The 14,890-nt window shown below is 37.0% G+C and overlaps 1 protein-coding gene across 1 annotated transcript in view; it reads left to right on the top strand.

Annotated features, from left to right (window-relative positions):
- Positions 1–14,890, top strand: part of LOC150096293 (glyoxylate reductase/hydroxypyruvate reductase-like) — a 198,138-nt gene that overhangs the window by 113,420 nt on the left and 69,828 nt on the right. Inside the window, exon 5 of the mRNA XM_090409117.1 lies at positions 12,303–12,419. Within this exon, the coding sequence (XP_090265243.1) occupies positions 12,303–12,419 (117 nt within the window). The remainder of the gene's footprint in view (positions 1–12,302; positions 12,420–14,890) is intronic.

The raw sequence follows: 14,890 nt of genomic DNA, 5'->3' as shown, positions 1-14,890 counted from the left end.
CATACTGTCTGAGGTAGTTATCCCTCAAAAACTCAAGAAACTCATTTTCTTTACTTCCAGTTGCTATCTCTTCATTCCAGTCTATATTGCCATAATTAAAATCACCCATAATAATCACCCTTTTCTTATTTGCTTGGCTTATTTGACTATACATTTCACTATCACCACCATCCACATTACCAGGTCTATAACAACATCCCACCAAGTATTTGATTCTATTCACCTCTATCTCACACCATACTGCCTCAAAACCACTGGCCCCATTTCCCTCTTGCATCTCTACCTTGTATGGACATAACTCTTTCTCTATCATCAATAGCACTCCCCCTCCCTTTTTACCCCTTCTATCCTCACGAAACACATCATACCTTTCCATCTCTATTCCTGTCAGGATGTCATCCTCATCTAACCATGTCTCACTTATTCCGACAATCTCTGGGTGCACAGACGCAATTAGTGCAACCATTTCATCCGCCTTGTTTCTTATACTTCTAGCATTGGTATACAAACACAACAACTCATTTCTGGATCTACAGCTAGTTCCACTGATACCACTCACTCGATGTGATCTCTCCATGCTGGACTGGGGCCATTTCCCTTTCTGCTTCTTCATTTTAGAACCCTTTGCAATTCCATCTGTTTCCTTTTGCTAGGAGTTGTTAGATTTAGTAAGCTTCCATGATAGTAAGCTTGCTGTATACCAAGTAAATAAGCTTTTTTCCCTCTCTTTAGAAATAAGTAAAAAAAAAAAAAATGGTAGCTCTGTTGTTTTCAAGTTCAAGAGTAAAATTTATGTAGGGTGTAGGCTGTTCAAGTAGACTGAATTTGTTCCAAAGAACCTGGCCAGATGGAAATATCATCTAGCCATATTTTGATGATACTTTTGTAGATCAAATGATTCCATGAATAAATTGGCTTTAAGTGAAGGGCCCATAGCAAGCATTTTTGCTATTCAAAGTATTTTTTCTTGAAACTAAAAAAGAAGAAAATGTTTTCTGTGTAGTGGTTGAATAGTTGTATGATATCCAAAGGAAAAAGATTTTGAAGTTCTCAAATTTCTTCTATGGGGACATTTGTCTTTGGGAACTATGCAAATTCTTGCGGTTGATGTTTGGGAGACATTTTTTAATTTCATTAGGCCAGTTGATGAGATTTGTGATCAAATTATTGGTCTTGTTGTCAGACTGCCATATTAAATATGAGTCTAGTAAGCAGAAGTGTCATCTAGTACAATAAATGTATTGTGCAATCTATAATTACTCTGATGTTTTATTCATTCACTTTTATAACTATGATGTTGCTGTTGGGAAGTAATTCCTGAAGAAATCCATAAATTCCAGTTTGGAAATATTTCTGGCTGGCCATTTCGCTTATAACAATATACCTGCTATTTGAATGCAAATTGGGTTTGCTGAGTTGTTTGATAATCTTCCAAGTCCTTTTCTGTGTTAGCTATAATGTCCACCTTGGTGATGTTTTAGAGGGTTAAGACAAAATTAAAACCTTTTGATAATATATTCAATTCTGTGTGGTCTCAAAGTCTGTGAAGAACGATTAAATATGACTTTGTTGTGGTTGGTAAGTGCTTGTCCTGCTGCTCTTTTTCACATAACCTATCTTAATCCTGTGGCTTCCTCTCTTTGAGAGGATTGCAGCTGATTACTAGGGAGATAGTGACGTAAGGTGGTTTCCCTGCTGCCTTCCTTGCCGTAAATATTTATGACTGTAGCCTGTGTGTTCACGGGGCCAGTTTGCCTGCTTGCGGGATGAAAAACCTCTGATAAACTGGAAGAAAAACCCTGCTGCCCACGCCCAAGACCGACTAACTTGGCTATGGCTGAGGACAATCCTTAAGCTCCTCACATCGTCAATGGGAATTGAACCTAGGACACACCTTCCCCAGGCATATGGTTGCGAAGCACAAGGCCACTAGGCTAACCATGTGGACTTTCACATAACAGCATATTGAATTTCTTCTTTAAGGAGAGCAATTAATAAAGTTTTGTTGTTGGACAAATTTGTCTGTGGTGTTCCAGAGCTCTTCAGGGGGAAAGTATGGATGCCAATTCAACATGTAGAGTAAGTTGTTGAAATCAATTTTGGATAATTCAGATTTTATTGTAGCAATGCATTCTCTGAGAAGAGCTTTTTCCATGCATTGGTAGATGTTGTCTGTTTTTTAGAATGGAACTTGCATTTTAGGCTGACACTTATCCCCTAGCCTTTCCTGGCACAAACATATCACTTCTATAGCATCCTCTGCTTAATACATTACTTTCATTCAAGACATTACTTTTCATCTGTCTCATTTCTAATTCAGTACAAATCCCAAATCCACCCAGCCTTGGAATATTGTTCTCGTATTCTAACAACTTATAAAATTCTTGATGCTGTCTGGAAAAGAACAGGTTTGCTAACTGACCACTCTCCTCTCAGATAGTTAGTTTCTGCATTGTGTCTTTTCTGCAGATATTTCATGGACACTGTTCAACAGCACTGGCATCCATCATTTTTTGCATTTCTGCTAAGCTTACAATAACATGAACAACAGCTATTCAATATCTGTTATTATTATTATTATTATTACATGACACCTCCAGGGAGTCATGACTCATCGAGAGAGGGCACCTACTCTACAACTCTCTGCCTCTACCACTCAATTCACCAACTACAATGAACTGCAACTACAATCATCATCTACACCAACACCATCTACTGTCCACTACCACCACTAGTATTTTCACAGACAATCACAAACATCCATGCCCACAGTGGGATTCAAAACTGCAGCCTTTTGGCTGGAGAGCAGATACGCTAACCACTCAGCTAACCAGGCCAGTCAGAAGGATTTAGTTTACAACTAAATTGCTAATCCATTAAACCTAATACTCCTATTAATCTATTTCATCTACTTCCATTCTCTAGAACAGCTCTTCATGAAGCATTTTGTAAAGGCTGTAATCTCCAGCTCTTCAAAAAGAATATCAACAGCTTACTCTTCTCTTGAACCCCCCCATCCACATAGCATTCATTTACTATAAGTTTTGTGATGATTTCTTATGTGTAGGAGTGATATATGTTGGATTGGATATATGAAGATGATATTGTTTATGGAGATCTGCATGGATTTGTTAAAGTGCAGTCTTTTTTTAGTATCTTGTCACATTTTATAATAAGCTAACAAGAGCAGTTGATGGAGAAAGAAATGTATATACTGTTATATGCATTTCTATATGGATTTTAGAAAGGCATTTTGCAGAACAAAAACTTCTTCTAGCAAGTTCAAATTTGATCGTCTTTTCCTTGAAACGTGAAATGTCCGAATCTCAATGAATCTGACTTTATGCCAATATCCAAGTTTTAGGAAGCGATCACTATTAATTGTTCATAATAATTATATTATGAACAACTAATAGTGATTATATTTAATTATATTATGTTTTTAATAATTATATTAAATTATTTTTATCTATACAACTCTCTACAATTGTTTCTTTGAACTCTGATAGTGTAATATCATATACTTCAGCTGCAACCAAGACACGAGCTAATATATACATGATTTATGACTCATTATTGTGATTCATGTGATTCATATTTTGAATGTAGTTAGCTGTCTGTCTCCCCAATGATATCCACATAACATTCGATGTAATATATTGGAGTTTTTGAATAAAATTTGGTATAATTTTTCTTACATGTGTAAGCCATGAAAATTATTTAAATATGTAAATATGTCTAGTGCACATGTTTTGTTAAAACTATTTATTGAATACAGTTAAATCTGGTAGGTGTCGAAGTTGTGTATGGGACTTCACAGTATCAAGGCAGAGAAAGGTAACAAGTTGACTGCCTGTCATTCAAGTGCATAGTGCTTCCTGTTCTGCAGCCAAATGGATCATATGCCCAAGTGTCACTGTGGCTATGGTTGTTAGTGAATTTCTTTATATGATTGATATATTTCATCACCCAGTGTGAGATTAGCATACTGTATATATGAAATTTTTTTCATATTTTGGAGACTAGTGTTTGCAGGTTACCTAGCTTTCAACCCTTAACTCACTCATGGTATTAATGTAATCTAGGTTTGCAACCTCTTGTGGATGGGATTCACATTATCAAAGAAACACAAACTTCTACTTAAAACTTGAGACAAGCTGTTGATGAGAATTTCATCAACAGCTAGTCTCATTACCGTATGGAGCTCCATCAATGAATTAGTGACCTGCAGTATGGATTTTTCTACTCTCAGTCCACAGCTTGATTTAGGCATCACCTTTGGATACAAGCTATGGAAAGGGTTAGAGAATATCATGATCACTGTTGATATTTTCAGAGTATTTAATTGGTCTGGTCCAAGAAGCCTTTACTAAATCGCCATCTTTTGCATTTTGGGTCACCAGTTTCTTCTTTGGTTAATCATACTTGTCATGGCGAATGACTTCCTCTTTTCACTATCAGTGTACGAGGGTGGTCTGAAATGTTCTCAGCCTTGACCATAGATGGCAACACTATTGGCATAATTATTTTTTTTTTCTAAGTTGGTACATCTGTCATAAGCATCCATGTGAAATTGCAAGTCATTCTATCAAGTAGTTTGTTTTATACAGCTGTCTGAAGCAAAAGTGTTGTCTGTATCCCTTGAAATGGATAAAATTGAGTATCGTGCAGTTATAAAATTCTTTGTAAAAGAAGGTTTAACCAAAAGAAATTCATTCAAAGTTCATAAACATTTATGGGCATTCTTCTCCTTCGTTTTCAACAATTAAGAAATAGACTGCTGAGTTTAAATGGCCATACCATCCTTGCCGATGATCCACACGAAGGACATCCAAAAAGTGTAACAACACCAGAAATCATTGATCAAGTGCACAATATGGTATTGGATGACCAGCAAGTCAAAGTGCGTGAAATTGCTGAGACTATAGCCATTTCAAAAGAATGTGTATGATATATTTTGCATGAAGAATTGCAAATAAAAAAGCTTTGCGCAAGATGGGTGCCACGCTTGCTCACAGCAAATCAAAAACACACTAGCATGAAAATTTCTGAACAGTGCTTGGAGCATTTTAACAAGAATAAAGCTGATTTTGTGCGTCGACTTATTACTATGGATGAGACTTGGTTCATCGTTACATACCAGAATCCAAACAGTGGACAGAAGCCAGTAATTCAGCGCCAAAGAAGACAAAGTAGATTCCATCAACAGGAAAGGTCATGGCATCAGTGTTTTGGGATGCTAAAGGCATTTTTTTATTAATTGTCTTGAAAAGGGTAAAATAGTAGCCAGGGAATATTATTCTGATGTTTTAACCAGACTAGAAGAAAAAATTCTTGAGAAAATTCTCGTGAGGAGTGGTTTCTTTGCATGGAGGGTGGATGAACCATGGAATGCATTGCTTGATGGAGTGGTGAGAGTGAGAACGGTCAATGAATTTAAGGAGTGGTATGATAGACTTTGTGATTCTTAGGGGAGACCTCCCCTCGATGAATCTTGATAGATGTTGAAAGTTTATTTTTCACTTGGTTAGACTATAATAAATTTAGTTTAATCCTTTATCCAAGTATGGGCAAACAAAGTTTGCACCTGAAAGTATCAGGACTGGAGTAAGGTAGTACAACACTGGGAAACTCGTTGCAAAGGTGGAGCAAGATAGCATCACTCCTATCCCAGTATCTCCCATGGCCCACCTTGGTCCACCTTTGCTACGAGTTGCCAGGTGTTGTACTACCTTACCCCAGTCCTGAAGATACTTTCAGGCGCAAACTTTGTTTGCTCACACTTGGATAAAGGATTAAACTAAATTTATTAGTCTTGATAGACTTTGTGTTCCTTAGGAAGGACCTCCCACAGTGAGTCTTTTGACTCCATGGAGACCTGGATAATAATAATAATAATAAAAAGACCCAGTTTGCAGAAGAAAAAAATCATCTTTCATCAGGACAATGTACCTGGCCACAAATATGTTTTGACAATGGGAAAATCAAGAGATCTGCACTATGAATTGTTGGAACATCTGCCCTATTTCCCAGATTTGGCTCCTTCTGACTCCTGTTTCTTCCCAAAACTGAAACTCTTACTCGCTGGTCAGCGTTTTTCTTTGAATCAAGAGGTGATTGCAGCTGTAGAAGGGTATTTTGCAGATCTTACTGAGAACCACTACAGGGATGTGATAATGGCACTGGAGCATCGCTGGAATAAATGTATTAGTCTTAAGGGAGATTATGTTGAAAAATAAAAATAAATTTGAAATTATAAATTTTTTTTTTTTTTCATTGTTAGGCTGAGAACTTTTCAGATCACTCTCCTAAGACTATCCCTGGACTTTGCACATTTGCTCATGCTCTCCTTCATATGTAAATAATCTACTCTCAAACTAAACCTGTGCATAGGTTTTGTTAATGAGAGAAGAGTATGCACCACTCCATTCCTCTTCTTCATTTGACATAACTTTTACTGGCCAAACTTCTCAAGCTTCAAAATTTTCCATAACTAATGGCCTAAATACTTATTTTGTCATTTCTGAGCGAATGAGGACAACCTTGTGGACTTAGGTGCTACTAAAACACAGCCTTGTTTTATTTTTCATGAGAAAGATCTCACTTCATCTCTCTTTACCTTTGATAATATCAGATCTCCAGGAAAGATGGGATTCATCTCTTTACAGCTTTGGGCTTTCCTGTTAAAATGTGCCATATCCATAACCTCCTTGACTTCCAGAAAAACTTTGTGCTTTTTTTTTCCCCTTTCCATTCAAGATGTTACCTCGCGTTCTTTATTAAAACTAATAAACTATACACATTTGTCCTTTGAAATAGAATTCTCTAAAGGACAGATGTGAGAATGTTATTCAACTTCAGTATTCTTATATTTTGTGTGGTCGTACAAGATACTCTCTAAAATGCTTGATGCTATCCAGAAGGGTGCAACGCAGCTAATAGATGACCCACCTCCTCCCAATGCTCACACCAGTCACGTCGGAATAGGCATTTATTCTCCTTTGTTTGTGCTTTTCTGTGGGTAATTTTATTAGGGATGCACTGAATATTTGGTTTTGCTTCGATATTCAGCCGATTCAATGTGTTTTTCAAATATTTGGATTTGAATGAATCAGTAAAAATATTTGGTATTCGGCTGCCTGAAGCTGAAAAATTCCTGTTACATGCATCATAGTAAACAGAACTAATTGGTAAAAGCAATTCCTTCTTGCAAGACTGTTCAAATAGAAGAGTTTTTCCCAAGGCTAATGAGGAAACTTATTCTGCAGTACAATTTGTCAGAAAATTTTCTTTCAGCTTTAGCTACCAGCTTATTCTTTGAAAGAGTTTTTTTTCAGAAGTTGGAAATATTTATGAAAAAACCAGACATGCTGCTCCAAAAATGCTGAAAAATTCATTTTCCTATATCATAATTTATTGCAAATTTATTTTAATTATCATTATCAAATTTCTGCCATGTACCCTCAAGCAGTCTACAGGATATGATAGTACTACATGAAAAATTTACATCATTACTAACTTCCTATCTACAATTTTCCTCCAAATCAGTCTGTTACTTGTCAAGACTCCAACATTATCAGATCTTATATTTCTGTCATCCAAGGCACTTTGTACAGTATCAATCCACCTATATCTTGGTCTTCCTCTGGATCGTTTTGCTGCCAACCTGGCAGAGAACACTTGTTTTGCTAATCTTTCCTCACCCATTCTGTTTAAGTGACCATAGCACCTGAGATTAGCTCTGCTAATGCATTCCTGGATGCTGACAATGTCAAGTTCTTTCCTAATATCCTCCTTTTTAATATGATATTGCCATTGATGCCATCTGTTCACACCTCTAATCTTTCTCAGGACTCTCATATCTGCAGTCTCTTGTCTTTGGTCGAGTGTTTTACTTCTGACCCAGGTCTCAGATCCATAAGTTAAAACTGGTTTGAACACTGTCTTGTATACAGACAAGACAGTGTTTGGGCCGCATGCCGCCCACCAGTTGCTGACCCCTGATCTAGGATAGCCTTATCTTCATGTCGCCTTTATCATCTTTGATTCCTTTTACAGTACTCTTTCCTCCAGTTCTAATATTTTTTGACAGCCTCATGAAGATTTGCCATCTTCCTGATATATTTACCTTCTATATTCTTATTGAAATCTTCCAATGACATTAGTTTAGCCCAGTTCGCTTGCATTTTTCTCTGTATTCGTTTATGTAGTCTGCTCACTTATTTGCTAGAAACTTTTGGTATGCTTTCTTCTTTTCCAGGACTGCTTCTTTAACTTCTTATGTCCACCATGGTGTTCTTATTTTTTTTTATCCTTGCACACAACTTCACCACTTACCTCCCTAGCTAGATCAATTAATGTCTTCTTCAGAATTTGCTACTGAGACTCCAAGGTTTTTGGTTCTTGTTTTCAGTTTGTTGCAATTTCTCTTCAGTAATGTTTGTATAGTCGAGTCTACAATTTACCCGTAAAAGCTGCTGAACTTTAATTCTCTTTAAAACTTTCTTACATACTGTTCTTTTCAATATGATATCCAATTTTATACTGCTTACTACTAAGTAATGGTCACTTCCAGTTTCAGATTGTACACTCGTGTATCCAGAACAAGCATGTTGATATCATTATCAAAATGATGTAGTCAATGAGGCTTTTCTTATTTCTTATGTTTTCTCTCCATGTGAACTTGTGTGTGCATCTTTATGCTGAAACGTTAGTAATGACTGGTCCATATCCTGAGCAGAAGTCTAGCAATTATTTGCTATTATTATTAGCTTTGCCCATTTCTCACATTTTCCCAAAATGTTGCTATATGCCTGGTGGGATTTATTTCCTACTATGCTGTTCAAATCCACAACAAGGATCTCTTTTTCCATTTTATGTCCTGCCTGTTCTAATGACTCAAAAAATTGCTCCACTTCTTTCTTAGAAGAACCTTCAGTGGGATCATAAGCAGGAATAAGTTTCATTGTCCATCTCCCCATTTTGAAGTTTGCCTACATAATTCTACTTGAAACTTCCTTCCAATCAAGAAGTTTATCTCAGTGTTTGGTATTGAATGATATCGCTACTCTTTCCTTTCCTTGATCATTATTGCCTGAAAATTACATCCTATTCTTATTATTTAGTAAGATCTCCCCTGTTTTTATCTTCTTTCTTACAGTAATGCCAATTATGTCTACGTGGTGCTTTTCCAATTCTTCTACAAGTTTGATCCAGCTATATTTTATTGCTAAATGTAGAAAGAAAGTGAAGTTTTGAAAATTTACCAGCAAGCTTATGAGAACAAGACCAAAATCACAGTAGCTTTGGCTGCACTGTTTGAACAAAATAAATTCTATCCACAACCTGTATATTCACATTTTATTAATGCATTGAATAAATTTCATTATCCTGAAACACCAGGCTTCAAATTGACAAAGTTCAAAAAATTTAACAAGTTTAAGTAAAGACAAAAGCTCATTCAACACTAACTAAGCTAATGTTAGAAAGTTAAATTCGTCATGAGTGATCTCTAGGTGGATATTAAACTATAGAGCTGCAAAGCTTATATTTGTCTTGTATAGATGCTATAATAGACAATATTACAGATTCATTTATATTTTATAGCAAAATGTAGAAATAACTGAATGTAAGAAATGTAGAAAAATTTTCTTTTAAAAATTTACTACAGAACTTATGAGAAGGTTATGGTCTCATAAGCTATCTGAAATGTTTTCGAAAGTTAAAATTTTTTTTTCTACATTTGGCTATAAAATATGGATGGATTCATAATATCCTCCATTACAATATCTCAATTATTTCAAATTGAAACATCCCAGCTGTATGCTTAAAAATTTGATAGTTATTATATTTAGAGAAAGCAAAATAAAGTCAGGAAGTTGTTTGCTCTGTACTGAGCTCCATGTCTTCCTTTGAAAGCTTTTCTCATAATGGTGTCAATCACAATGTTGAAAAGCAGGGGAGAAACAAAATCTCCCCGACAGACTCCAGTTTGGATAAGATAATCCTCAGATAGCTCATTTCAAATCTGTACACTGCTGGTAGAGCCATTGTATGATGCTTTGAGCAGTTGGATGATCTTTAGTGACACATGCTCATTTTCTAATGCCTTCCACAAGGTGGACCGATGAACACATTGAATGCAGACTTGGAGTTGATAAAGACAATCAGAGTTTGCTTCTCACATCTGATTCTTTCCTCCATCAGTTGGTGAATAGCAATTATTTGATCAGTGCAGGCCCAATGTGACCTGAAACCCTGCTTGTTCCTCACAGCTGGTCTGTTTATGGTACTTTGTACTTCTCTAGCCTTGCTTATATGACCTTTATGAATACCTTGCCAATGATAGAAAGAAGGCTGATGCTATGGTAGTTCTTGCATCTCTGGCTATCATCTTTCTTCAAGATTGGTACGATGATGGCTTTTTTTTTCCACACTGCTGGGACATTCTGAGCACCAAATGTGTGTCAGAAGGACATGGAGCTGCTGTAGCAGGACATCTCCTCCAAATTTGATTGTTTAGGCAGTGACTTGATCCACTCTGGGTGCCTTTCTATTCTTCAATGATCTTATTGCACTCTTCATTTCATTAACCGTTGAATAATGGATTCTCTGGTAGGTCAACAGTTCAGGTGGTGGTCTCTTGGGGTTAGTTGTGGTTATAAAGCTGGTGGAAGAATTCTTTCCACCACTGAAGGTGCTCAACAGGGGAGCTCACGAAGTTGGTATCTGCCTTCTTGATGTTGTCATATATTGATTTGGTTTTACCGCTCAGTCTCCTGTGGGTCTGATATAGAATCCGGTACTCATGCCTGGATGCTGCTTCTTCCAGATGAGCTGCAACACTATTCTAGTAGGTTTCACGTTCTGCCTTCATATTCTATCTAACCTCTTTGTTCAGTTGCTGGTACTATTTGAAGTTGATATCCGTGACTCATTTCCATTTATTCACCAGATCCAGGTGCTCATCTGAAATGTATGGTGATGTCCGACAGCAGATAGGTGGACATGGCTCACTCCAGGATAGATGCTGATAACTGCTTCTACATCATCCAATAACTTGAGTGCTTCAAATCTATTCAATAAGGTAATTTGAAATTCCTGCCTGAGCACTGGATCCCTAAGATATGCCCAGTTTGGTTTAGCTGGTAAGGGGATGGGGGGTCTTGTGCTTTGCCCACTGTAGCTGCAGTTGTACTTTGGCATGAATGAGATCATTGTCAGAACCACAGTCAGACCCTCTCATTGCACGAACTTGAGCAATGATCAGAATCGAGAACTGATCAAGATGTAGTCCAGGATGGCTGAATCCTCACTAGCTGAGTTGCACTGTGTAAACTAGTGTTTGCAATTGTATTGAAAGTGGCTGCTGCATAACTAGATTGTTTTGATGCAGTGAAAGACAACAGGTGCAGTCTATTGTCATTGACCTTTCCATGACTGACTAAATCTGTCCTGTGTTCCTTCCCATCTAGTCTTGTCTGTACACCAATGTGGATATTGAAATCTCCTGCCAGAATGGTCAGCTCAGTCTGCGGGATCATATCCAGTGTGTGCTGGAGCTGGTTGTAGAAGTCACCCTTCACTGCATCTGGGCTGGACATAGGTGGACAGAATATGAATCTTAATTGTGCCGTCAATGGTGAGAACAGCCAAATGATCCGAAACTGGCTTGAAGACAAATACGCTCCTAGCAGCCTGTTTGTCCACTATAAAGCCAATGCCAGCTTCCCATTTTTCAACCCCAGAGTAGAATAGTGTCATCATTCCATTGATCTTTGCTGGCTGGTGATTAGTGTCCCAAATCCTGTGAGATGCATTTCAGATACTGCAACAATTGAGATTTTGCATTTTGACATTTCCGTGGCAATGATTTCCTTTTGTCCAACATGGTGTCCAGTTCTCACATTTCATGTAGCAATGTGAATTTCTGATTTTGGTGATAATTTAGTTCTTTGGCCAATAGTCCACTTCTCGCCAGCACCCTGGGTTTCCAATGCTGGTGCATCTGCTGCCCTGGATGCGGTAGCATAAGTGAATGCATTCGATCGTACCTCCATGTTTTTTCTTGCCCAATTTCTCTGGTTTCCCATTTAGTGATGATGATAATGATTAACTGCCAGTCATTAGTAAATTAATAAATTTTCTTATTCCTTAAATAGCCTTAATGTTAATTAGGTTTAATTAATACTTAAAATGTCTTAAATGCTTATTACCTTTTTTCCTAATACTAATGCTAATATTAGTATTGTCAAATAACTTGTATATGAACTGATATTTTATATGTAATTTTAAATTAATAGAAATATTCAAGTTGGAAATACTCCTGATGTACTAACAGATGCTGTAGCAGAATTAACAGTAGCCTTATTACTTTCTACTGCTAGAAGACTAACGGATGCTTCAGCTGCATTACGAGAGTGAGGATTTTACTTATTTATAGTTTTTCAATTTAGATTCTTTTCCTAAGTGAATATGATATTAAGCTTAATTATTTAAACTGATCTTGTGCCACACATTTGCTTTCACACCATTTTGACATTAAAGTATCTGTTTTGTGCAAAAAGAAAAAAAAATCTAGACAGTTCATTTGCTATATGGCAAGTAAAAGGAAGATGATCATGAAAGACAGCGTTAGTACATTCAGATGGCTAGAAAGTGATGAATGCAGCAAAAACAGTGGAATTATCATACAGTAACTTTAAACAAAATTGTATCAGCATGCACAATAAGATTTCAAATGTCTTTTCATATATATTATTATTATTATTATTATTATTAAACAAGACCTCATGGAGTCAAAGACTCATCTAGGAGGTCCTTTTATCTCACACACATCTCATCATACCGCGTCTTAAACACATTCAAACTCCTTGCAGACACCACACTCTCAGGCAAGGCATTCCAATCACTCACAACTCTGCACGAAAAAAACCTGCCTCTCACTCCCCTACTCACACCCTCTTTATACAGTTTCCAGGGATGACCTCTGGTTCTCCCCTGATCTCCCACTATTCTCTGTAGAACTTCTCCACCATTGATCCTATAACAATCCCTTACCAACTTGTAGGTCTCTATCATATCTCCCCTCTTCCTTCTCTCCACTAGACTCTGCAAATTACATCTTTTCAATCTTTCCTCATACTCGACATTCCAGAGGTCAGAAACTACCATATATCAATGTTTTACACACACACACACAAGAAAAATCACAAAACCATTAACAAGGTAGTGCTCTCGCTCTTTCTCTTTGTGTGTGTAGACAAGTGATTAGGTAGAAAGAGGAATCTGTTAATATTCCTTAAAGAGCTAGTGGCTGTATCTTTTGGAGAAAAGTATGGGTAAGGCTTTTCTGGATAACAGAGGTGGAGGATGAAACGTTGGCATGACTTTTGACCAATGGCTACTCATGTTCTTGCTTGATTAGAAGAAAGTGAAGAAAGGGCTGTATTCATTTCAGTAGAGAGCAGTGCCCATGGAAATGCTTTTAAAAATTCAGAAACAGAGTATCTGTGAGAAAATGATTTAGAAAGGGTTTGAGTGAAAGGCGGGGGTCACCTATTTAGTAAATTTGCCTCTTCCAGAAAGCAATGACTTCTTAGGGAGGTTTTTGGTGGACTTGGAATGTGAGAATATTGATCTAAGGTTATGGATTTGGAATTAATAAAGCATCATGCAATGCTCTAGAGCGGGGGGTTCCCAACCCTATGGCCGTGGGCACCATGGCGCCCGTCGACCAATTTGTGTGTGCCTGCCGCTGTTCAACCGTGTGCCTTATAATTTGAAATAATCACGCAACAATTCATGGCATGCTATATGACGCATGCATTAATGACACATGACGAGTATTAAACACATACAATGTAAAGTAGATGCGCATTCGAAGTTGTTCATTCCAGTTTAAGAACTGGAATATCATCATATTCTCCTAATTATGAAGCACTGGCCAATGAACTGCAATGCCAAAGATCACACTAAACTTACATATATATATATTTAAATTTTTATATAATGTAAACTTTTAAGTAATAAAACATTTGATTATAATGTAAACTTTGTATGTATTCATTTAACAAAAGAATTCAAAAAAATTGCTTGAAAAAATAGATGGTGCCCGTTGCCCTATCGGTATTTTAGAATGTGCTCTAGGAAACAAAAAGGTTGGGAACCCCTGTTCTAGAGGAATTAGCTAAAAGAATAAATGTTGTTTAGATTTATGACTTAAAGCAACTAGGGCTGTGAGACAAGTGTTTATAAATTGTGTGTTCTCTTGCCAGTGTCTGTCTGAGACGAAAAACCAGGGTTTCCAGGAATAAAAACCCTGCCACTTCCATGTGAGACTGGTTAATTCACCTTCAGTTGAAAAATCCCTTATAAAGGTTCTTTGTATCCTAGATGGAACATGAAGAACCAGCAAAGGAGCATTATTGATACATACCAGCTGAGTTATGGAGGCTCTGAAAGAATAGATGAATGAGTACAAGTGTTAATCATTGCAAATGATTAATGAAAATACTTTAGTGGGATTAAATGGAAGATCACTATGAGTGATATGGTAACTTGCTAGAGAATTTTTTGAACTCAGGTCTGAATACAGTTAGGTCCCAATGGAGTAGAAAGGAAGGCAAGTTAGAGTTTTGAGATCATATTCCTATATCCAGAATAAGTGGATGAGAATATAATGCTCTCTAGAGGATAGCATGGCTTTAAGTGTAGAACTTATTATTATTGTTATTATTATTATTATTATTATTTGACACCTCCAGGGAGTCCAAAGACTCATCGAGGGAGAGTGTGCCAACAGCATCGAACGATTGGTACCCTTCCAACTACTAACCGCGCTCAAGCTTGCTTAACTTTTTGCATGAGCCATTAGTAGCAGAGGCTCTAC

Source organism: Typopeltis vanoorti, chromosome 19, assembly GCF_054136105.1.
Source record: "Typopeltis vanoorti isolate ZY-2024b chromosome 19, IOZ_Tvanoo_1.0, whole genome shotgun sequence".
Taxonomy (NCBI): Eukaryota; Metazoa; Arthropoda; class Arachnida; order Uropygi; family Thelyphonidae; genus Typopeltis; species Typopeltis vanoorti.
The sequence above is the reverse complement of the archived record's forward strand: the minus strand, read 5'-3'. Positions and strand labels throughout refer to the sequence as shown.